Source organism: Panthera uncia, chromosome F1, assembly GCF_023721935.1.
Source record: "Panthera uncia isolate 11264 chromosome F1, Puncia_PCG_1.0, whole genome shotgun sequence".
NCBI classification, from domain to species: domain Eukaryota; kingdom Metazoa; phylum Chordata; class Mammalia; order Carnivora; family Felidae; genus Panthera; species Panthera uncia.
The window spans coordinates 63088646-63113116 of record NC_064813.1 but is presented as its reverse complement, the minus strand read 5'-3'; the positions used below and the strand labels follow the sequence as shown (position 1 = coordinate 63113116).

At 61.3% G+C, this 24471-nt stretch overlaps 1 protein-coding gene across 1 annotated transcript; it reads left to right on the top strand.

The window, feature by feature from the left end:
* The first annotated feature begins 878 nt into the window (after positions 1-878).
* On the top strand, positions 879-24052 carry ATP1A2 (ATPase Na+/K+ transporting subunit alpha 2). Its single transcript, XM_049634705.1, has 23 exons — positions 879-1044; positions 5513-5617; positions 5791-5850; positions 7506-7709; positions 8173-8286; positions 8545-8679; positions 9591-9708; positions 11257-11525; positions 12300-12498; positions 12625-12734; positions 12871-13005; positions 13610-13799; positions 13930-14105; positions 17455-17591; positions 18111-18261; positions 18535-18703; positions 18936-19090; positions 19333-19456; positions 19646-19791; positions 19986-20116; positions 22263-22364; positions 22473-22564; positions 23496-24052. Exons 1-23 carry the CDS (start codon positions 1033-1035, stop codon positions 23522-23524), a joined length of 3063 nt encoding a protein of 1020 aa, XP_049490662.1. The 5' UTR covers positions 879-1032; the 3' UTR covers positions 23525-24052.
* Positions 24053-24471: the final 419 nt, after the last annotated feature.

The following is a 24471-nucleotide window of genomic DNA, read 5'->3' as shown; positions in this document are numbered from 1 at the left end:
GTCCTCCCTCCGTCCCTGGAAGAAGGAAACAGCCACCTCCTTCCTGGTTCTCGAGTCTGGCACGTGTTATTGTGGTGACCTCCAGATGCCTCTGAGAAGCTCAGTCTTTTCCTCTCTTTTGACCCACCTGCCAACCCCAGGCATAGATCCAGCCTAGGGCTTCTCAACCGAGAGTGAGGGAGTCGTGCGTCCCTTCGGTAGCAAGGGGTCAACACGACCCAGAGCTATTAGCATGGACGTCTGCGCGGCTGGCTCCAGGCCTGTCCCCTCTGCGTCCCTGTCCTTTCCCCAGTCGCTTCCCTGGCCCCTGGAGTCATGATTCTTAAACTCTGGACAGGTTTCACCTGGAGGGCTTGGGGATTGTCTTTCCCCTCGAGGGTCCCCCCGGGTGCCCTGGGTTCCATGGCTGACTACTTTTTCCGATATCCGTGCCCCTGCAACCTCTCCAGTAGAGGGAACAGTCTCTCTGTTTCTTTCTCTGGGAGGTTGGGTGCAGACTCCAGAGCCCCGGGTTCTGGTTCTGTTTTATGCACTCGAATTGTCTGTGTCTTTGGGCCTCAGTTTCCCCCTCAGGAAAACAAGAGAAAGGGTGGAACCACGTGGTCTCTGGCATCCTGGGATGCTGCAGGGACTGTTCCCCACCCCCCTCTCCGGCCTGTCCCCAAGGGGCACACTTCCAGCCCCAGCCTTGCCTCTCGCCTCTCTCAGTGGAGGCTGCCACAGGCCAGGGGGGGATGGGGGGAGCCGAGGGGGGCACACAGCAGGACAGATGGACCGTCCCTGGTCCACCCGCCTGTTGCTTAAGGGGCGGGAGGGGAGGAGTCCTCAGGGATCCTGTTTCAACAAACGTTTCTTTCCCGAGGAGGGGAAGGAGGGGGAGAGGGGGAGAGGGACCTATTTAAAGCTACCCTGTGGCTGACTGCCTGCTCTGTCTGTTTGCCGGGGTCTCTGGCCGTCCCAGACCAGAGGTGTGAGCTTGGAATCCTCTTGGTGACCTCTCCTGTCTAGTCCCCCCAGCCACTCTGCCCCAAGATGGGCCGTGGGGTAAGTATTCCCAAAGAGAGGGGTCACTCTGTAGGGAGAAGGAGGGCTCTGTGGAGGGTAAGGGAGGCTAGAGGGAAAGAAGGATGGGGTGAGGAGGGGTGTGAGGGGAGGAGCAGAGAGAAGCCCAGCTCTGGGGCAGCGTGAACTCGGACTGACAGTCTCTCAGGCTGCCAGTGTGTCCACGGGTCCACGGGCCCACGGGTCCACGGCACTCGGGTGCCCAAGTGAACTCCTCTTCAATGCGCCCCCCAGATTAGCCCCGCAGCCCTCCACCCTACCCCCATCTCTATCTCTGAGCCTCCCCACCTTCTAGCCAGACCCTCCTGGCCTCCCGGCCCAACCGAACTTGGCACCGTTAATGCTGCCTGCCTCTGCTACCCCCGAAAATATCCATGCCTCTGGGAGTCCCGGGCTGAGAGGATGGGGGTCCAGTCTGAGGTTGGAGAGGCCAGGAGGGCTGGCTCCCGAGTCACCAAGTGGCCCCGACACCAGCTCCAGGGTCCCTGAATTGCCAGCAGCTGGGAGGGCCGTGGGGCAGAACAGCGATGCGGGCCCCAGCCCCGGCCCAGCACCCCTCCCGCTGCCCTGGGCTTTGAGCACTTTCCCAGAGCTGCCTGTACCCCCTCAGCCCACCCCTGCCCATGACATTCTGCAGCCCTGGGAATGCCAAGGGGGAAGATTAACAACCGTGGAGTGGGGTGGGGGGGGGCAGGGACGGGGCCCTGAATTCTTGGAAATGCAATTTCCATATGGAGAGAAGTCACCCAATCCCTTTACACACTGTGCCTGGCTGCTTTCCTTTTGTGGAATCCTGGCTGGAGAGAAGGGGTCTGGGGAGAAACAGAGGAGGGTGCTGAGGAAAGGGGGTGCCTGTGGGGAGAAGTGGGGGAGCTTCTGGGCCCAGGGAGGGGTCAGGGAAGGACATGTTATTGCACTGAGCTTAGCAGCTGGGAAAACTCCGGGCTTGGACGCCAGGGTTCCCGAGCCGGGGTAGGAGCTATAAATAGAACCAGCGTGTGCGCGCGTGTGTGTGCGGGTGTGTGTACGTGTGCCTGTGGCACACGTGTTCTCCACAGGCCAGAGCGGATGCAGATACTCATGGGCGAGCACCTGGGTTTCCATCTCAACAGGCCAACTTGCAAACAGGCCTGCAAGCATGTGTGAGCGTCGATGTCACGTTGTGTGGATGAGGGAGGGTCTGCGAGGAGCTGCCTGTGAGCTGTGGGGGTCACCGAGCAGGAAGTCACGCCCAGGGGAAGATACCCGATCTGAGGACCCTCAGCTGCACTGGGGAGAGGGGAAGCTACCCGCCATGCTCCCTCATCCCCCCACCCCACGTGGAGAGAACCAGGGGAGGTGGCCCTCTCCCCAGCTCTACCTTAGAACACGAGGTCCTGCTTGGGAAGCAATTTGACCTTGACTTCTTCAGCTGCCGAGGGTCTGTGCCTCTCCCCCCAGCATCCCTGGAGCCCCCCGCCCCCCGCCCTCCACCCCAGCAATTGTGCACAAGTTGGGGAGCAGATCTGGTTCTGCTCGGAGGGAGAGATTGGGCGAAATCGGGAGTCTTAGGGCTGGAGCTCAGAGTTCAACCTGCCAGGAGACCCCGTGGGAAGGGAAAGCCCCCCTTACCGCACCCCTGCTACGATTCCTTGTGCCTCCCGTCTCTTCCCCCCCCCCCCACCGTAGCGCCACTACAGAGCGAGGCCTAACCCTCGCCCTGCGCCCTGTGGCCGTGAAGGGCAGCGTGGGAGCTGGGGGAAGGGACGGAGGGAGGGAGCCCAGCCCGCTCCAGCTGCCACCACGAGGCTGCGGTGGGGGGAGCGTGGCTGATTTCCAGCTGCCCCCACTCTGTCCCAGCCTCTGGCTCTCTCAGAAAGAACTCTCTGTTCTCCTTCAGCATTCAAGACCCAGAGAGGGGGACTTGTCATTGGGGGGGGGGGGGGGCAGCGGAGAGGGGGGGTCCTCGCTTCCTCTCTTTCTTTCTTGCCTGGGCAGCCCGCTGGCCCCAAATCTCTGCAGGCTCCTGGCTGCAGGGCTGGAGATCCTTGCCAGGGCCGGTGGGGGAAGGGGCAGAGTGTCCCAAGCTCTGTGCCTGCCGCGGGTGGGAACCGAGGGGAAAGGGTACTGCGTGGAAGAGCCCAGCCCGACCACCGTGCGACACGCCCTCAGGTGCATGGGCACTTTAACCTCACAGATGCCATTTCACGTCTGAATGTACAGAAATTCTCTGGGCTCTGCTCTTCTGCCCCAGCCCCACCCCCACCGCCACTCTGCCCAGGCCCTGTTCCTACCCCTGAAGCTCTGGAGGGTCACCTTGAAGATGGTCTGGCCTCATCTCTTGTCTCTGCTCCCTTTGCTGCCTTTCGTCCATTCCCCAGTTCTGTTCTGCCGAGCAGACCTGGTGAACCCAAAGGACCTCAGTCCATTCAGTTAAATGAGCCCTCTTTGGTCTTCCGGGCCGGGAGACGGAGAACCTTCCGCGAGCCCTTCCCCTCTCCTGTGGGCTGCTTCAGTCTCCCCAAGACGATCAGCCTTCAGGAAGCCCAAAGTGTGCTTGACTCACGGAAACAAACGAATGCAAGGTGGACAAGGGCGTCCACCTCGCCCTGAGCTCGCCGCCCTGCTCCTGATTTCACCGGGCCCTCTGCTACGCCTCCAGGTGTTGGATTCATGAACGCCTGTGATGAGGGCAGCTGTCACATTCCCCAGATGGCTCCTGACTCTTTGATGGGGGGGGGGGGGGGAATGCATGATCCCAGCAGTGAAACTGCTCTGTGTGAGGCCGTAATAGATACAAGCCTTTACACATTTGTCCAGGACCCGTGGAGCGGACACCGCAGGGGAGCCCTGATGTACACGGTGGACCCCGGGTGATAATGACGTGCCAGCGCAGGTTCACGATTGCAACAAATGCGCCACTCTGGGGGGGGGGGGGGGGGAGGTTGAGAGTGAGGAAAATAGCACGGGGGGGGGGGGGGGGGATGGGACAACTCTGTGTACATTCTGCTCAATTTCGCTGTGAGTCTAAAACTGCCTTTTAAAAGAAAAGGCTGCCTTTTAATTTTTTTTTTCAACGTTTTTTATTTATTTTTGGGACAGAGAGAGACAGAGCATGAACGGGGGAGGGGCAGAGAGAGAGGGAGACACAGAATCGGAAACAGGCTCCAGGCTCCGAGCCATCAGTCCAGAGCCTGACGCGGGGCTCGAACTCACGGACCGCGAGATCGTGACCTGGCTGAAGTCGGACGCTTAACCGACTGCGCCACCCAGGCGCCCCAAGGCTGCCTTTTAAAAATGCACACTATCCTGCAAAACAGGACAAGTATGCTGGCTCTAGATGCCATCCAGGGGTCCAGTCTTTACGAAAAAATGAATTACACTGTAGTGTAGACAAGCTCACTCCTGAAAGCCTCGCACGGCCTCGGGGGCCAGTGGAGAAGGAGGCAGGGGACAGAAGTCAAGCCTCCCTCTAGGACAAGGACACGTGGCCCTGAGGGATGTGGGGGCAGGGGAGGGGAGGGAGTGAGAAGGCAGTGTCATGGCCCCCCAGCCCCTTCCCAGCCCCTCCCCCATCATCCCAGCCAGCCCCCCACCCCACCCCCGAAGGAGAATCGCCCAGCTCTTCCCCAGAAGCCCCTGTGAGACCCCGGAAGCCTGGCGGTGGTGAGAACACCACAGACCATGCAGAGGAAGGGGGACACAGGCTCACGAGGCTCCAGTTAAAAATGTTCGTGTGATTTCACGAGGGCGGGGTGGGGGGGGGGACCCCAAGAATGCCGGGACCCGAGGGTTACACACGTTTAGTTTTAGATGTAATCTCAGAGACGATTTCCTGTATTTTGGACAACGGGTCCCAGTTCCTTCATACCCGGTTGTGCCTTGGGGCCTCACGTTGAGCGCACTCTTGCTCGGCAGCCGGGAGGCCGCCGCCCAGCCGGATGGAGAGGGTCCCCGGCACACTTCGTGTCCCCGTTCCCCGGGCTCACGCTGACCCTCCAACCGTTGGCTCCTCTCAGCGGGCACATCAGCCCTGCTCGTACCATTTCCAGCCCCAACCCCTGACCCTATGCTCCCCATCTCCTGCAGACCCTTCCCTGCCCCGACCCCAGCCCTGGCCACTGTCTTCCAGAATCCTAAACAGCTTTAGATGGTAGCTTTTTAAAGTTTCTGTTTTGTTTAGTATCCGGCTGCGGGGTTCGCTCAACAAACAGAACCTTAGCCAAAGCCCAATAGTAAGCAGCTGAGAGCGAGGTCCTGAGTTCTGAGCCCCTCGGCCTGAAATCCCCACATAGAGCCCGTGAGCCCGCCCCTGGTTTGCCAACGGAGCGCCCGGGGTCCCCTCCGCCCTCCACCCTTTCCTCCCCCGGGATCATCACTGCCTTTGGGCCCCCTGCCCCCAGCCCGGTGGGAATAGAGGCTCTAGCCTCTGGCCTCCTTGACTCTCTGGGTTCTCCCCCCGCCCCCCCAGGCCGGCCGTGAGTACTCGCCCGCGGCCACCACGGCGGAGAATGGAGGCGGCAAGAAGAAGCAGAAAGAGAAGGAGCTGGATGAGTTGAAGAAGGAGGTGGCCATGGTGAGGGCCGCGGCCCCCCGAGGGCTGTGGAAAAGGGGTCCCAGCGCACCTGCAGAAGGCTTTGCCGCCCCTCCCGTGCCCCCCGCTTCAGCCCCGAGCCCCTCGGCGCTCACAGGCGTTCTAGACACGATGCTCAGCCTCCTGCCCCCGAGTAACTCGACTTCCCTCCTCAGGACGACCACAAGCTGTCCTTGGATGAGCTGGGCCGCAAATACCAAGTGGACCTCTCCAAGGTGAGCGGCGGGGCTGGGAGTGAGGGCGCCAGGCAGCCCGTGGGTAGGAGGGGCCTCAGAGCTGGAATCCTGTCCTCTGCACCCACGAGGAAACTGAGGCCCGGAGTCCAGTGACCACTGGGGCCCGAGCCAGAGCTAGAACCCGGATTCCCTGCCCTTCTCCTGGGAACCCGGAAGCCAGGCCCCCGGGGGCACCCTCCAGGCGGGGCTCGTCGTCCGCCCCAGGCAGCTCCGATGACACGTGTCTCAGGGGAAGTGACCTCCGTGAAATGCTAACCCCTCACTGCCCTCACGGTAACCTGTGCGCCCCACGGTGCACGCGACGCCTAACGTCCACTTCTGTGATCCTCACAAGACCTAGGGGTTGGGTGCTGTAGACCTGTGTGTGACGGCAAGGGCTCTCGTGGAGGGGGACGAGCTTCCCACCGTCACAGAAAATAGCAAGCGGCGCGGTCAGATTACCAAGCCCACCATTTTGAAAAACAAAGCGTCAGTCAAAACTGTAGTGGGTGCGTACCTCCTCCCGGAGGCCCTCCCTGACTTCCCTTTTGAAAATTCTTCGCCTTTGCCTTTCTTCTTCTTTTTTGTTTATTTTTGAGAGAAAGAGACGGAGAGAGAGAGAGAGAGACAGACAGACAGACAGAGAGAACACGATCGGGGGAGGGGCAGGGAGAGAGAGGGAGAGAGAGACAGAGAGAACACGATCGGGGGAGGGGCAGGGAGAGAGAGAGAGAGGGAGAGAGAGAATTCCAAGCAGGCTCCACCTGTCAGCACCAAGCCCCACATGGGGCTCGAACCCACGAACCGTGAGATCGTGACCAGAGCCGAAGTCAGATGCTCAATCAACCAAGCCACCCAGACGCCCCTCTTTACTTTCTTAAGGATCTGGCAGTGACGACTATTTATCGTGTATCGCTTCACCAGGTCATAAGCTCCACGGGGCAGGGACTTCACGGGTCACGTCCAGCTCTGGATCCCCAGAGCTGGCGACAGAGCCCGGCACGTAGTAGGCATTCAGCTCACACTTAGGAGAGCGATGAGTGCACAGATAGAAAGACAACCACGTGGCCCCTGTCCCCAAGCCGCTCAAAGTCTGGCGGCAGGAAAGAAGGCGACGCAGAATTCCCACGCCCCGTGTGGAGCGCGGTTCTAGAACCGTGTGTGGGCGACACCGGGTGCAGAGAGAGACGTCTGAACCAGCCTGGCGCTCGCGGAGCAGGGCCGGGCGAGCCTCTGGGGGAAGCGACAGATGGTTCAGAGCCGTGTGACGCTGAGGGTCAGCACACCGGCCGTCTCTCCTGGCTGAAAAGGGGAATCTGAAGGAAGACAGGTGGTGGGGAGAGCCAGTTCAGAGGCCTCTCCGGGCAGCCTTACCCAGGCTCCCTCCGGAGGAGGTACCACGGCCCTCACCACCAGCGAGTATCTCAACCCGAGGACGCCCAGAGTGGGGGCCACAGTCTGAATCTTCCTCGGGCTTCGAGGCCTCCAGCGCTCACTGCAAATGCCACCTCCCCGGTGTGACCTCTCCTGATGGTCCCCCACCCCTTCCGACCGGGTGGGATTTTTCTCTCCACCCGGACGTTGTTCCCCTGCCCGGGAGCAGGTGCAGGGAAGCGGTGAGGAGGTGCTCACACGCCTGTCCGTGCCTCCCTCAGGGCCTCACCAACCAGCGGGCCCAGGACATTCTGGCTCGGGATGGGCCCAACGCCCTCACCCCGCCCCCGACCACCCCTGAGTGGGTCAAGTTCTGTCGCCAGCTCTTTGGGGGCTTCTCCATCCTGCTGTGGATCGGGGCCATTCTCTGCTTCCTGGCCTACGGCATCCAGGCCGCCATGGAGGATGAACCATCCAATGACAACGTGAGCCTGCACGCCCGACCCCTGGGCCCACCACCCGTGGCTCTGTCCTTCAGGCCCGAAGCCCAGTAGAAGCGGGGGCAGGGAACAAGGCCCTCACATCACAGCCCCGCGGGCCCCTCTGCCCTTCAGGCTGAAAGGGGGTGAGGCTTCTTTGTATATCTGTAAGCACACACACGCACACACATCCGTGAATGAGACAGCCCCTCCCTGTCCTTCCCACCTCCGTGGGCTTGTCTGCATCCCTGGGCGTCAGGTGGAGAGGCCTGGTCCTGGGAACTCCCTACGACCCTCCCCGCCCCTTCCGTTTCTTAGGAAGGAGCCTGGAGGGGGAGGTTGGGGAGAAGGTCTTCTGCCATTCCCACACCCGGTCACGGACAAAGGCGGCCCCGAATGCCCACCTGAGGGGCAGCTGGCCTTCCCGGGCTGGGAGAAGAACAAGTCCCTCAAACCTCTCTCCTTCCAGCTCTACCTGGGTGTGGTGCTGGCAGCCGTGGTCATCGTCACCGGCTGCTTCTCCTACTACCAGGAGGCCAAGAGCTCCAAGATCATGGATTCCTTCAAGAACATGGTGCCTCAGGTAGACAGCCGGACGGGGCTCCAAGGGGGGCCACGGGCTTTCTGGAAGCGTCCAGCTCCTCCCCCTCAGCAACTTGCGCTCTGAGACGGCGCCGTGGGCGGAAACACCCTCCCGCTCTCCACGCCAGGACCTAGTTTCGCTGCTAAGGGCACAGGTGCCTTCTCCTCGAGGGGTGGAGGAGAGGGGGGAGGCCAGCACGCAGAGGAAGGTGCTGGCGGGCCGGGCGCGTCGTGAGATGCCTGGGTCCCCCCTCCGCAGCAAGCCCTGGTGGTGCGGGAAGGAGAGAAGGTGCAGATCAACGCCGAGGAGGTGGTGGTGGGAGACCTGGTGGAGGTGAAGGGCGGAGACCGCGTGCCCGCGGACCTCCGGATCATCTCTTCTCACGGCTGCAAGGTGAGGAAGCCGCCAGGTGGCGGCCCGGAGGCGCAGGCCCTACAGAGCTGGGGTGGGGGCGCCCAGTTAGAGGCTGCAGGTTTGGGAGACCCAGGCCCAGTGTCCACCTGCCCCCACGCCACCCGGCCGAACCCTGCCTCCCGCGGAGCGTTTGTGGATCGTCTCCTCGTGGCTGTGTGTCAGGCGTTTCTTTGACATCCACTTTATGCAATCATGTCGCGGGCATTATTATGTATCAGATGCTTTATTTACATCCACTTATGCTACTGTTTTTTTTTTAAGTTTTATTTATTTATTTTGAGAGAGAGAGCATGAGCAGGGGAGGGGCAGACAGAGAGGGAGAGAGAGAGAGAGAGAGAGAGAGAGAGAGAGAGAATCCCAAGCAGCCTCTGCCCAGTCAGCACAGGGTCCGATGCGGGGCTCGAACTCACGAACGGTGAGATCGTGACCTGAGCTGAAATCGGGAATCGGACGCTCAACCGGCAGAAGCTCCCCCAGGTTCCCCTCCCCCACAGCTGCCCCTTTAACTCTGCCAGGCGAGTGTTCTCGTGGCGTGTGGCCGCAAGGGCGACCGTGCACGACCCTAGGCGGTTCCATTTTCTTAGCCTGTGATGTTCGAGGAGGTGCCCCCTACAGTTGTGTAACACAGAGACTCTGGTTACACGCCCCATTTTACAGATGGGTAAATGGAGGAGGTTTTGTTGGTTAGGTAACCAGCCCAAGGTCACGTAAGAAGCGAGAGCCAGGATCCCGAACCGGGACACAGACAGTAGCTGAGTAAACACGTGATGAGGGCCAGGGTAATGTGCCCATCGTGTCGCGGAGGTTGAGCGTGGTTGGAGTCCGGAGACAGCTGTGTGTGCACACGTGTGTCAGCCCGTCTCATGTGCACACGCCTGCTTCCTCCGCAGGTGGATAACTCATCTCTAACAGGCGAGTCGGAGCCCCAGACCCGCTCCCCCGAGTTCACCCACGAGAACCCCCTGGAGACTCGTAATATCTGTTTCTTCTCTACCAACTGTGTGGAAGGTGAGAAGCCGGCCCCGTGGGAGCGCCCCCGCCCAGCACCCACGGAAGGAAGGGTCCGAATCCCGAACCTCCAGGCAGGGCTGGGGGCTGCGGCCTTACCTAATTCTCGAAAGTCCTGCCTAAGGCAGAGGGAGGAGACCGAGGGGTCAGGGAGCCCTGAAGAGCAGAAGCAGTCCGTTCCAGACCGGTCCCTTCCACACACACCGTTCCACACAGGACACGCACAGACACAAACGCACACGATTCACAGCACGCACCATGCCCCAAACCAGCCTCGACTCCGAGAAGTCTTCGGTTGGACTGACTGGTTCCATTTCTCCTGATTCGGGGACTAGTTGCTTCCCTGTCTCACCCTTGCTCTGACCAGCACGCAGGCTGGGGAGGATCGAGCCAGGTGAACACCAGGCACCCCCCTCAGTTTGCCCCGTGCGCCCCATCTCTGTTCCGGGTTCTGGACATGAACCAGGGCCAACGGGAGCTTCCCGAGGTGCCGCCACGTAAAGGCAGGAGCCCAAGCCTACCGGAAACCCCTCCCTCTGTGGCCGTGCCCCCTCGGAGAGAGCCCAACGGCAAGAGCTGGTGGGGACAGAGGCCTGGCCAGACCTGGGGCCTGGGACAGGCCGGAGGTGGCCGTGTGCCCCCCCCCCCCACTCCCTTCCTTCCCGACTCACTTCTCCCCAGGGTATTGTGTCTCTCTGAGCCGCTCCCCTCCTTTAGCAAATTGGAACTATAATGCAAATCGCCACACGTTAAATATCTTACATTTTTAATGTCCTGAGATTCTGAAACGTGCTCCACATTTGCCACAATTGGTAAAAATGCCTAGTAAAATACTCACGTTGCTTACTCTGAAATGGGCTGTGGAGAAAGGACGAGGAATGAAGGGAGCTGACGTTTGTTGAAGGCCTGCTACGTGCCAGGCCCCCGTCAGGTGCAGCACAGCAACGTCCCTTTTCGTTATGAAAGCAACCCATCCCTGGGCAGGAAGTCAAATGGGAGTGCAAACCCACGCTTGGCCAGCTCCTACCTGCGTGCTCTTTCCTCATAGCGCTCGCCCTCCCTCTCGCTCTCCCTCTCTCTCTCTTCCTCTGGAGAGGAAGACCCAAGGGTCTACCCGTGTCTGCCTAAGGGTCGGTGACCGCCTGGCTCCTTCTGTGCGGTCCCAGGCCCAACGTTGAGAGAGAAAATCTTAAGGCCACACGGAAAACCCGTAACAGGTGCTTTCCTCTGTGCCCGTCGTATACTTCCGGATCATAACAAGCCGGAGACTGATTTTACCGAAATACCGACGCTGTTTTTATTTCATTCATTTCATTCTTCCTCCATTTGAATTCTGGGTTTACCCGCAAGGTCTCCCCTCGGGGCCCAAGGACAAGAGGAAATGAGTTGCGGTTGGCGGGGGCTGGGATGGGTAGTCTGCGAAGGGGGAAGACGGCCACCCACGGGGGGTACGGCCTCCCGGGGGCGGCCCACGGGACCGGAGTCTGAGGCTCGTTTCCTCTGCAGCGGCCTTCCTTTTCCAGTTCCGGGCTCCCCTCTATGTTGCAGGCACGGCCAGGGGCATCGTGATTGCCACAGGCGACCGGACAGTGATGGGCCGCATAGCCACGCTGGCCTCAGGCCTGGAGGTCGGACGGACACCCATCGCCATGGAGATCGAACACTTCATCCAGCTGATCACGGGGGTGGCCGTGTTCCTGGGGGTCTCCTTCTTCGTGCTCTCCCTCATCCTGGGCTACAGCTGGCTGGAGGCGGTCATCTTCCTCATCGGCATCATCGTGGCCAATGTGCCTGAGGGTCTGCTGGCCACTGTCACCGTGAGTGGGTCAGGCTGAGCGCCACCCGGGGAGGGTCTCGCCACCCTTTTCCTCAAGGGGCTTACCGTTTCTCAGCGATGTTTTCGCTTCCAGCCCCCAAAGTCACTTATCAGATTCCCGTTTAATGGATGGCTCAGAGTTGGAGCCTGAAAAATCTCGGGAAGGACTGCGCCTCGGCTCGCCGTCTCTCTCCCGGGGGCGCGAGGCAGCCACCCTGCTCACCCCCCGACGTGCTAGCCGCTGCGGGCTGCGGCTCACCCCGGCCAACCGTGCCATAAAGCCTCCCCCAAAGGTCACCGGTGACTAACTGGCAAGCCCGGTGCCCTTTCCTCAGCTCCCTTCCTTGACTCTGCTGCGGAAACGGGTACCGCTGTCCACCCCCTGGAATTCTCCCCTCCACTGAGCACCGCGACGCGTCACTTTGCCGGTTCTCCTCTGCCCCCTGCGCGGTCTCCTCCTGCTCCCCCGACCCTGATTCTCAGGCCTCGAGCTCTGCTCTCCACCCCCACCCCAGGCGCCACACCCCATTCTGTGCCAGCGGCTGTCACACCCCTTCGCCCAGCTCTGCGCTGGCCCGCTCTGGACTCCGGCCGCGCAGCCTCGCTTCCCCGAACGCACCCCTTGGTCTCAGCCCGGCACGTCCGAGATCGAATCCATCCGCCACCGGCGTGTAGATCCCACCTGGTGTTGGCGGAGCGGGACCCCTGGTCCGGGGCGAGGTCACCACACGCCGGGCTCCAGGCTCAGCCCCGCCTCCTCCCCTCCCTCTCCCAGGTGTGTCTGACCCTGACCGCCAAGCGCATGGCGCGCAAGAACTGCCTGGTGAAGAACCTGGAGGCGGTGGAGACGCTGGGCTCCACCTCCACCATCTGCTCGGACAAGACGGGGACCCTCACCCAGAACCGCATGACCGTCGCCCACATGTGGTTCGACAACCAGATCCATGAGGCCGACACCACCGAAGATCAGTCCGGTGATTGGGCGCTCCGAGGGGGCGAGGGGCCGGAGGACGCCCAGGGCGCCCGCGTGGCCGCGAGGCGGGGAGGGGGCAGACGAGGGCCCTGAGCCGCGCGCCCGCTTCTCCCTCCCTGCCTCCCAGGGGCCACTTTTGACAAGCGATCCCCCACGTGGACGGCCCTGTCTCGGATTGCCGGTCTCTGCAACCGCGCTGTCTTCAAGGCCGGGCAGGAGAACATCTCTGTGTCGAAGGTGGGGCGCCTCCGCACCAGCCCACCTTGCTGACGCCCAGCTCCCCCTCTCACACCCTCCGACAGCCTCCGGTGTAGGGGGGATCTTGGGTGCCCTCCTGTCTCGGCCCAGGTGACCCTGAATTCTCCTCCGGCAGCGGGACACAGCCGGCGACGCCTCCGAGTCAGCTCTGCTCAAGTGCATCGAGCTGTCCTGCGGCTCCGTGAGGAAGATGAGGGATAGAAACCCCAAGGTGGCGGAGATCCCCTTCAATTCCACCAACAAGTACCAGGTCCGGTCGGGCACCAGCACGGGGGCGGGGAGGGGGCCGAAATGAGGGGGGCGCGCAAGACCTAGGAAGGGTGGGAGCCTCGGCCGCGTCCTTCGCCCCGGCCTCGTCCCCCAGGAAAGCTGCAGTGACCCATGTCTGGTTGCAATGATCCCCTCTGACTTCCAAACTTCCATTCCTCACTACAGCCCGTCGCCCTCCCAGCTCCGGCCCCAGCCTCCCAACCCGCCCAGCGGCACCCCTGAAATTGCCTTAGGGTACCCCTCAGGCCGCAGGCACCTGTTCAATGCCAAGAACTCCCCGCCTAAGCACACTGAGGCCAGCCTGGCGGCAGGTGCCGCCCCCCACGCCAGCGCAGTGCCTGTCTTAGCTGGTTTGGGCAAACATTTGTTAGGTGAATGAATGTCCTAGGGGAAGAGGACGCTCAGTTTACAGGGCTGGGACGGTGAGGCCCCAACTCCCCTTCACACGCAGAGGCCCTCCCTCTGTTGACAATGGTTGATGGATCAGGGGTTATCTTATTAGGGGAGGTGTCCTTAGCAGCCTCTGCCGTCCCAGGACCAGGGACGCGTATGGCCCCCTCTGTAACCACCTGTCCTCCCTCCAGCTGTCTATCCACGAGCGGGAAGACAGCCCCCAGAGCCACGTGCTGGTGATGAAGGGAGCCCCGGAGCGCATCCTGGACCGGTGTTCCACCATCTTGGTGCAGGGCAAGGAGATCCCTTTGGACAAGGAAATGCAAGACGCCTTTCAGAACGCCTACATGGAGCTGGGCGGGCTGGGGGAGCGCGTGCTGGGTGAGAGGCCAAAGCCGGGAGCGGGGCCCAGAAGGGTGTCCGGGCCTCAGTGGTTTCCCCGGGGCGGGGGCTCTGGGGACAGCCAGGCGGGCCCCTGGTCGCACTCACTCTTCCCTCCTGCCCGCCTCAGGGTTTTGTCAGCTGAATCTGCCGTCTGGGAAGTTCCCTCGCGGGTTCAAATTTGACACAGACGAGCTGAACTTTCCCACGGAGAAGCTCTGCTTCGTGGGGCTCATGTCCATGATCGACCCTCCCCGGGCTGCCGTGCCGGACGCCGTGGGCAAGTGTCGCAGTGCGGGCATCAAGGTACGCCCTCCCTTCCTCCCCCCCCGCCGTCCTCCAACGCCGAAGGTCAAGGGCCTGCAGGGGCTGCTGCCTCTCGGACACCCAGGCCACGGGTGGCCGCCTTCCCACGGACCCAGAGGGGAAGCTGTCCATCTGCCCGGAGCTCTCGCTCTGGTCCCTCTTGGTCAAGGTAACCATGCACATCGCCTCCCTCTCTCATTCTACTCTGATTTTGAGCCCATCTGGCACTCGTGCTTCGGACACCTGGCTGTCCAACTTCCCGACTAATGTCCACGCTCTCTAGCATTTGGGGTGGGATTAGCAGGCTCTTGTGGGCGCCCACTCCCTCCCCACGCCCCCAGCGACTGGCTCTCGGCCTCATCCCCCAAACACACCCCTCCTGGACCCTCGTGTCCGACTGCAAGTGCTCCCCAGGGGCCACTCCTTCCTCTGTGCCTCGTTCGTTCTTCATTCTGCAAATATTTATCGTTTACCCCCTGCGGACCAGGCACTGTTCAAGGTGCCCGAGTTCAACAAACAGACGGAAACCCTTTCCGCTTTCCTGTCTCCGAGACACCCTCCTCGCCAGCCCCTTAACCCGTCTCATCGCCAGTCATGGTGCCGCGGCTGGCTCTTCCTTTTCCGGCGTCTCGGCTAATTCCCAATCAGTTCAAGCCGTCGGTCCGCCGAGGGCCAGGCGCTCCGCCAGGCGCAGGCGTTCTAAGACGAAGGAGATGTGGTGCCTGGCCTCCGGCGCTCACGGGCTCCCTGGGGAAATAAATGCCCCTACGGTTAGTCACAGAACACTCTGAGAGCTGGGGTCGTGAGCACCTACCACGGGCCAGGTACTCGCATAACGCAAACCGCCGGTCGTGTGAATCAGGCACTATTCTCAGCGCTTAACCCGTATGATCTCATTTAATCTCCGCAAGAACCTGATGCGTAAGCACTGGTTTTTTCCTTTCGAACAGAAGAGGGGAGCTGAGGCACGAAGGAACGTGCTCATAAGTGGTAGAGCCGGGGTTTGACCCAAGGCAGCCCTCCCTTTCCTAACTACCACACTGAAGCGCGCGCGTGTGTGTATGTGTGTCCGTAAAGGGTTTCTCAACCCCGTAACCGCTCTGTCTCTGAGGGAGGCGTCGTTATCCCCGTTTAAAAATAAAACAAGCTGAGACTCAGAGGGGGTAAGTCGCTTTCCCGAAATAAATCTGCCAGTAAGGGCCGGATCAGATATGTGAAGCATGGTACACGGTCTGGAAAGCCATGCTCCTGCTGGTGAGGCTGCCTCTGGCCACGATCGGTGCCGTCACGGAGGCCGGGGGACGGATCCCCCAGGGAACTCCGAGCAGGGAGCAGTTAATTCTGCTTCAGAGAACTGGACAATGTTTTTACAGAGCGCACGATATTTGATCTGGGCCTCGAAGGCTGGAGTGTCTTGTGAGGCAGGGAGAGGAAGGCTGTCAAGGTCAGAGGCAGTGCGTGCCCTGATGGCGTCAGCCTGCACGTGGGGTGCAGGTGTGGGGGGAGGCGAGCGGCACAGGAGACTGGGAGGTTGGGCCGAGGCCATTTGGAAGGACTTTGCCTAAATGCCCGACTTGGGCTTCATCCTGCAGTCCCCAGAGAGCACAGGCGTCCCGGCTGATCCAGCTTTCAGGAGGCTACCCGTGCGGAGGGTCTGGGTCTGGAGGAGGACGGGAGGCAAGGAGGCAGGGAGAGAGGCCGCTGCCATAGTTCAGGCAAGGGGTGAGGCCCTGAACCAGGGCGGTGGCAACGGGCTGGAGGCGAGGAGTCACATGAGAGAAATGCTTTGAGAACATAGTGACCGAGCTGGACATGGTCAGTGAGGAAGATGCAGGGACAAAGGGACAGAATGCACAGACAGGACCGTATCGAGACGGGGACAGAGGGCAGGCTTGGCGTGCTGGTGGGAGTGCATGATGAGCTCCCTTTTGGCCTTCAGTTGGAAGCGTCCATGAGACGCCCGGGAAGAGACATCCCCGGGGAAGCTGGCCTCGGGTTAGAGCCCAGGACAGAGGGTCGGGCCCGGAGAGCAAGGCTCACCAGCACACAGGTGCAGCTGAAGGCCGGCTAGTCCGTTGCATCGTTCTGGCCGGGAAGAGAACCGGGGTCAGGGAAGGGGACAAGGATGGAACCGGGGCCACCAGTCTTGAGGCAAGGAGAGAGAGAGAGAGGAGCGAGTGAAGGAAGGGAGAGGGGGGTGTCCCAGCTCACGTGTGCTGAGTGCCCACCTGGCGCCATTTACCCTTCATGACAACTTTGGAGGGTGGGGCTCGTCCCCTCCTTGGGCCGAGACGCGGTGAAAAGACGGGTCCGAGGTGTGACACTGGGGAGGGCCGGTGTCCAAGCTCAGGCGGTGTCCATCCGCCTCCACAGCCGCCTCTTCCGCTGCACTTGGCGGCCACCCTGAGGAGGCGGGAAAGAGCCGGAAGAAGCAGGGAGGGCAACCGGGAATAATGGGGTCCATGCAGACAAGCAGGTCTCAAGGAGGGAGTGGTGGCCAGTGCCGAATGCTCAGAGGAGTCATGCGGCATAAGGACCGCAAAGATGCTGTTGTCTTCAACTGGGAGGCCCACGTGGCCTTCAGGGGGCAGGTGCAGGGGCTAGCGGGGGTGCAAGAGAAGGCAGGGGGCCTTGAAGGGGCTTCCTCCTTGGGGTCTGTGACATTTGCCCACAGACCCGCACGTGCAAATGCTTGTTCATCCGGCTCCGATCCTCTCACGCTTGTGACCGACAGCCTCGTCACCGGCCTCTTGGATGCCAGCCACCCTCCCGAGCAGTGCCGTCCATTCTGCAAGAATCCTCTTCTTCCCCGTGGAGAAGGGGTGTCAGAGGCAGATGTACAGGCAGACGAGGGCCGGGAAGGGGGGCTGTGCCCCCTGCATCCCTCCTCTGCCCTGCTGGATGGCCTGCAGCCATGGAGTGGGCACTAAGAAAACCGTCTCCTACTCCCGGCTCCCAGGGGCCTTGAGTCACAGCCCCTTCTAAGCCTTTGTCCCTCACCGGTAGATGAGGGGGTCCTTCTAACCAGGACGGCCTCGTATCCCGTGAAATCCTAACTCCTAAACGGTCTCTGAGGCTCCTCTTCCAAGAGACCCTCGTTAATTTGTTACTCTTCGTGGAGGCTTTCCTCCACCCTGGTGAAGTATCTTTGATCCCTTAAGTACAACTTGTCACCCACCCAACACGTGCACACACACACACACACACACACACACACAGTTGCGCCATTTGGGCTGGGATCTGTGAATCCCACCGTCTGGTGGTCCGGCCTTTTCTGACTTTGGGAAAGGAATGGGTTGGGAGGGGGTCCGAACACTGCCGTTCTTTTCTCTTTTCTCCGTCCTACCAGGTGATCATGGTGACTGGGGACCACCCGATCACAGCCAAGGCCATTGCCAAAGGTGTGGGCATTATATCAGAGGGCAATGAGACTGTGGAGGACATCGCAGCCCGGCTCAACATTCCTGTCAGCCAGGTCAACCCCAGGTGAGGCGTTCCCAGGAGCCCGTCCCCCATCAACCCAGCCTGTCCCACAGAGCGCTCGAGTGTTCCCGGGGGCATTTGGATAGCTCCTCTGGGACTTGGCAGGCTTTGCCTGGGACACCTCAGTGATGGCTGCTCGGTCCTGAATGTGTCCAGGCTGTGCCACTGACTGACTGTGTAACCCTGGAGGTGTCACTCTACCGTCCTGAGCCTCCGTTCCCTCAACTACAAATTGAGGGTGCTGTCTACACTGCAGGGTGGCCATGGGGGCGAGAGGCATGTAAGAGAACTAGCACGTTGCCTAGCAACGACTGTGCTCGGTGAGGATGCCACCTCTCTTCCTCAAAGGGAGAGATGGGACAAGGAGGCCACCCATGGAGACAGGGGGAGGAGGCCCACGGCCCTGGGAGCCCGACTCGGCGGGGGCCCTGCGGCCCAGTGATGGGGGTGCGGGTGGAGGCAGGAGGCTGGCAGGGGCGCGGGGACGCAGGGGGCTCAGCCACCTCCGTCCCCGCCGTCCAGAGAAGCCAAGGCGTGCGTCGTGCACGGCTCGGACCTGAAGGACATGACGTCGGAGCAGCTGGACGAGATCCTCAGGAACCACACGGAGATCGTGTTCGCGCGGACGTCCCCGCAACAGAAACTCATCATCGTGGAGGGCTGTCAGAGGCAGGTGAGGACGACGGGGGCGCCTCGGGGGGCCCCACCCAGCCCAGCCCCAAACCTCCCCGGGCCGGGAGGAGACTCCCGAGAGCACCCTGTCTTGAGCCCTGAGACGGCCGCCAGTCGAGGCCCCCCGAGAGTTTTAACGTCTCAGGAGGAGCCGGAGAGGGAAGGGCCGGGCGCGAGGACCTTTAGAAAGAAGGGATGACGGGAGCAGAGTGAGCTTTGGGACGGGTCCCGACGTGTCACAGTGGTGAGTTCAGCCCCTCTGTGCTTCGCCCAGGGGGCCATCGTGGCGGTGACGGGGGACGGCGTGAACGACTCCCCCGCGCTGAAGAAGGCTGACATCGGCATCGCCATGGGCATCTCGGGCTCCGACGTGTCGAAGCAGGCCGCCGACATGATCCTGCTGGACGACAACTTCGCCTCCATCGTCACGGGCGTGGAGGAGGGTGAGGGGCCACGCGGGCTGGGGTGGCGTCGGGGACGCTAAGCCGGCGCTGGCTTCCCAGGCCTCTGGACCCCAACGCAGAGCCGACGCGGGACCCCAGGCACCCGCGTGCCGCCTCGGCTCCCCTCAAACGCGCATTCCCCCTCTCTGGGGAACACGGGCCACCGTGCTTCGAGCGCCTGGGCGGGGAGGGGGCCCTCCCGTCTCCCTGAAGCCCTCACCACCTCCCACAGGCCGCCTCATCTTTGACAACCTGAAGAAATCCATCGCGTATACCCTGACCAGCAACATCCCCGAGATCACCCCCTTCCTGCTCTTCATCATCGCCAACATCCCCCTGCCTCTGGGCACCGTGACCATCCTCTGCATCGACCTGGGCACAGACATGGTGAGGCCGGGGGTCGGAGCGGGGTACGGGCGAGGCGATCACGGGCACGGGGGGTGGAGGAGGGCAGCCAGGGCACGTGGCCAGGCTGCGACGGTCGAGGGAACAGAAGTCCGAGACCTGGACCGTAACAGCGTCTTAATAACGTTTGCTGAACTGCATCAGAGGTTCTTCCTCACTGACGGTCCTGTGCACCTGTCGCCTCCCGTCCGCTGCCCTCCTCCCCCCGCGCGCCCCTCACACAGGTCCCGGCCATCTCCCTGGCCTACGAGGCGGCTGAGAGTGACATCATGAAGCGGCAGCCCAGGAACCCTCAGACGGACAAGCTGGTGAATGAGAGGCTCATCAGCATGGCCTATGGACAGATCGGTGCGGAGGGGCCCTGGGGCCCCGGGGGGACCCCGAGACAAGTCTCTGCCCAGCTGTCGGGGGAGGAGCCCCCCGCGAAATCCCAGGCCGGGGACCAGCCCCCCCCCCCCAGGAGTCGGGGACATCCATCTCTGGCCTCACTCTGCTTCCTCCTCTGACCCAGGGCCTGTCTTTGCCCACTCCCCCCAGGGATGATCCAGGCACTGGGTGGCTTCTTCACCTACTTCGTCATCCTGGCGGAGAACGGTTTCCTGCCATCACGGCTGCTGGGAATCCGCCTGGACTGGGACGACCGGTCCACAAACGACCTAGAGGACAGCTACGGACAGGAGTGGGTGAGTGGGGCCGCGAGCGGGGACACGCGGGCCGGGGAGGGCGGGCTCAGTGCCGGCAGGAGTGGTCCTCGTGGCCCACGGGGGCTGGGGGCGAAGGGCGCCTGGTGCCCGGGGCTGAGCGAGTGCCACAGCACGCTGCCCTGGGCACCTGCCCTCGCCTCTCACGCCACCCCAACTGCCCGCCCCCCTCCCAGACCTACGAGCAGCGGAAGGTGGTGGAGTTCACGTGCCACACGGCCTTCTTTGCCAGCATCGTGGTCGTGCAGTGGGCCGACCTCATCATCTGCAAGACCCGCCGTAACTCGGTCTTCCAGCAGGGCATGAAGTGAGCGCCCCCGGGCCCCCCACACCCCACCCCTCCCCCGGCAGAGTCTGCTCTCTTCCTCCCTCCTCCCGTGTGCCTCCTCCCTCTTTCCCTCCTTCATCTCACACTCTAGTGACACCCATCCCACCCTCTGCCCAGCCCTACACCACAGCACCACAGCCCCAGCACCACACGGGTGCCCTGTGCTCCCCACCATGCCCAGGAAGCCCCAGTTTATGGCACCCGCCCTGTGGAATTGTGTTATCCTCATGGCGGGCTGGGAGCTGCTCGGAGTCAGGTTCGCTGCCTTCTTAGAGTGTGAGTTATCACGTGCCCGTCATCGTGCTGTGACTCAAACACATTGTCTAACCTCACAATAGCTCAATGAGATAGGTGCTATTTCCAATTTATGGACCAGAGAACCCAAAAAGGTTCTGTGACGTGCCTGAGGTCACCCAGGCGGTAAGCATTCACCTGGGTCTGCTTCGAATGCCCAAGCTCTTGGCTACTGCCCTGGGTGGCTCGCCTGTCCCTCTGGCACCTGCTCGGTACTCAGTAATTACTCTGTGACTGTGGCATGGACGGTGGTTCGTTCTGGAGGCATCACTGCCATTCTCTTCTGCAAAGAGCGGACGCGATTCCCCAAGTGAGTTTTGAGCTAGTTTCTTAGCGGGGGGGGGGGGGGGGAAGAGCGAGATGCCAAAACCCTGGTGAAGTTAATAGGCTTGAGATCCCGGGGAGAAGAAGGTGGAAGGTCCATTGGCTAAGTCAAGGTCACACGGCGGAAGGAGAGTCCACCAGCTGGATGGTGCGGTAAGGGGAGACCGGGAGCAGAAAATCGAAGACATGGGGTCCCGCTGTGGGGATCACATGCTGTGCTGCACACAGGTGACACAGGAAGGTGGGAACACACCGCCCAGCTGCCTCCAGCCCTCCGAGAGACAAATGGAAAAGAGAAGGGGGACTGATGATACCGACAGCCACTGGCCAGCGGCTGCCCCACCTGGGGTCCGGGGTCCTGGGGTCCTCAGTGATGCTGGCTGCAAGATTCCAAAGCCTTACGGAGATCACCCACCTACGAGAGGGCTGTTAGGCTTCCTGAAGTTTCACTTTTAGGCAGAATCATGGGTGTGAAGGGCCATCCGTGATCCCACGCTCACAAGAGGCTCTGTTTGGAAAGCGTGTGTATTTCCAATGTTAAATGGGGAAATGGTATTCATTACTTATTAACAAATGTAGCCTGAGAGACAACAATCCATTAGAACGTGGTCAAGAAAGAATGGGAAGGATCCTTTAGTGAGTGGAAAGCTTGGGAAGTACCAGCCCCGGCCAAAAAGACATGTGGTGCGTGAGGTTTTAACAGGCTGACCAGTAATGCAACCGCACCCTGCGAACGTTCCAGAGCTATCCCGTCCCCAGCAAGCCTACGATATACGGGTAGTATCTCCATGTCTCGGGGAAAGAACATGAGGCTCAGAGAGGTTCCAGAACCTCGCTTAACAGCCGAAAGCTAGTAAGTGGGAGAGCTGGGACTAGACTCTGCTGTCTGACTCCAGAAACTGTTCTCAGAACCTCGCTCTATCCTGCTTTTCGGTTCCAAGACCGTGGGCACATTTCTAGCATTTCCTTTCCAGTGAGTGGACGCCTTCCTCTCTGCTAAGTGCTTTACAAACGTTCTCCTCTTTATGGGATCTCGACGAGCAGCAACTACCGGGGCCGGGGAGGCCCTGAGAGTGTGAAAGACGTACACAAACCCTGAGGCAAAGGGCTTCCAAAGCCCCTTGCTAGGCAGACGCACTGACGCAGACCGCAGGCCGGGACCCGTGACAAGACCATACACTGCGGGAGGGCAGAAGGAAGCTTGTGTTGACCACAGCATCTCCAGCATAGAGCGCATCAACCCACACACTGGAAACGTTCATTTAATGGATGAATATGTGTGTTCTGGGCAACAGTCGGAGGTGAAATCCGAAGGCAGAAAACGTAAAGAGCATCTCCTTTGGTTTTGTGCAGCCTGAGAAGGGGGTGTTTGAAGACGGAGGGTGTAGGGTGACGTCTGTGATGGGTCCCGGGCATGCCTCTGCCCCTTCCACCACCAAGGGTCTCCCTGGATCTCCCCCCACGTCACCCCGCCTTCCAACACCGCCTCCTTTCTTTGTCTTTCCAGGAACAAGATTCTGATTTTTGGGCTCCTGGAGGAGACAGCGCTGGCGGCCTTCCTGTCCTACTGCCCGGGCATGGGTGTGGCCCTCCGCATGTACCCACTCAAGTGAGTGTGTCGTCAGAAGGGCCCCGCGAGGTTCTGGTCCCCAAACCCCACTTTCTGCGACCGCCCTGGGATGCCCCTGACACTCTCCCGTTTCTTTTTTTCCTGCAGGGTCACTTGGTGGTTCTGTGCCTTCCCCTACAGCCTCCTCATATTCATCTACGATGAGGTCCGAAAGCTCATCCTGCGGCGGTATCCCGGCGGTAAGCCCCCCGACCCTCACCCCTGCGCCCCACCGCTGCACCCCACTGCTGGCCACCCCGCCCCGGGCTCCACGCCCAAAGCATTCCTACTGCGGATCCTTGCTCCTTTTCCTCATGTCCCCCAGATCCTGGGGCCCCTGGTCCTAGGAGCCCTGAGCCTGCTGAACCCCATTACTGCCAGGCCGGGGCCCACCTGACACACAGGTGGCCCTCAGGCTACTCCTTCCACCGCGACCAGAGAACAAAGAGTTGGGAGGACCCCTCCAGGTCACCTCGTCCCGCTTCCACACTTTACCGAAATGGAGAGGTGCCGAGGTGAATTTATTTGTCTGGGGTCATAAAGCAAGGACCTGGCTCTAGAACCCGGCCTCCTGATTCCTGGGCATCGACCAAGGTTTTTGTTTTGTTTTTTTTTCCCAACAAGCATTTTTGACCACTTACTGGAAATTGAAAATGGATGGCCCACAAGCCAAATATGACCCACGGATATCGTTTGGTCTGGTCTGCCCTTTGCTGGGTGGGTGTGTTTTTTAATTGGTCCAATGACTGAAATTTGGAAGCTTTCACGTAAAATCCAAATTTCCGACTTCTGAAAAACCATGAGCGGCCAGCCCCACGGCCACATCTCTGCACGGCCACAATGGGCGCTTGCCCCTTTCGAAACTCATTTGTTACCCCCATGGCCCCTGAATCTTCACCCCCAACCCACTCTGTGCCCACCCTGAACTGTGCTAAATACAAGCCTCCCTAACCCCAGGGCCCCAGCTCCCTGATTTCTTCCCCTCCCTTTCCACCCTCCTCAAGACTTCCCTGGGCCCCTGCACCAGGCCTGTGCTGCACGTGGCCGTAAGCCCCCGAGCCCGTGGAGACAGATCTCTGCCCCCCACCCCCGTGAACTCACGCCGCGCCCCCCCCCCCATCTCTCCCACAGGCTGGGTGGAGAAGGAGACGTACTACTGAGCCGTCTGAAGAAGGACCAGGGTCAAGGGCGCCTGGAGGGGGCTGGGGGTGGTGGTGCAAAAGGACTGGGGGGTGTCGGGGGAGGGTCCGGGAGGGAGAATGAGGCCACTCAGCAGGCTAAGTTGGGGGGAATGGGTAACTAAGCTCGGGGTGATTGCCTTGCAGACCTAACTACAAACAACCGGGTCAGACCCCACACGTCAGGGTCCTTCCCAGATCCCTATCCACGCGCTCTGCTCTGTGGTCCACTTTTTCCGAGGAATTAACGGCTACCCCAGCCCTCCCTGTTCTGTCCCTGCACACCCACCTGCCATTACAACAGTTCAACACCCAAAGGCAGGGACCTGTCTGAACCAGGAGGAGGGGACCGTCTCAGATCACCAATGTCCCTTCATCTCCCCGGCCTTACCCCACTGTCCCTTCCACCCGTCCTTTGCTTCCTGCCAGACGCTGCCCCCTGCCCCCGCTGGGGATGAGACGCAGTTCCTCCTGGTGAGTGCCAGGTGTGGGGCCGGAAAGGGAAGCTGGCGGCCGGAAAGGGAAGCTGGCTGCCGAAGCCACCCATCCCCCCAGGCAAGGCTGGTTAGGAACCTCTAGGGGAGAGCTGGGCAGGGGGTTGGGAGGCGGGCGGACGGACAGATACGGTAAAGGGAGCCGGGGAAGAGAGTGCCAAGGACAGGACAGCTGATGTGTGGCATCTCCAGCCCTGCGTCCTGCCCTTTTAAAGCTTCCTGCCAGCTCACATGTCGCCAGAGTGGCAGCAAAGGCAGGCCAGCTCGATCCGGAAGCTCCCTGGGATCCCACACCCGTGCACCAGGCAGTCCCCACCGACCCCCGGCTTGTGTCGTCTGGGCCCTGGGGCCCGGGTGTCCCAGATGCTCCAGCTCTCTCCGTCCCATGCACCTGGTGACGCCCTCCCTCCATGCTGTTCCCAGAGGGACAGCCGC

What these genes read in the sequence shown, in the direction of transcription:
- ATP1A2 (XM_049634705.1), top strand. An exon ending in TGAAGAAGGAGGTGGCCATG is followed by an intron (nt 5,618 to 5,790) that starts GTGAGGGCCGCG and finishes TTCCCTCCTCAG; the next exon opens with GACGACCACAAGCTGTCCTT. An exon ending in TCGACCTGGGCACAGACATG is followed by an intron (nt 19,091 to 19,332) that starts GTGAGGCCGGGG and finishes CCCCTCACACAG; the next exon opens with GTCCCGGCCATCTCCCTGGC.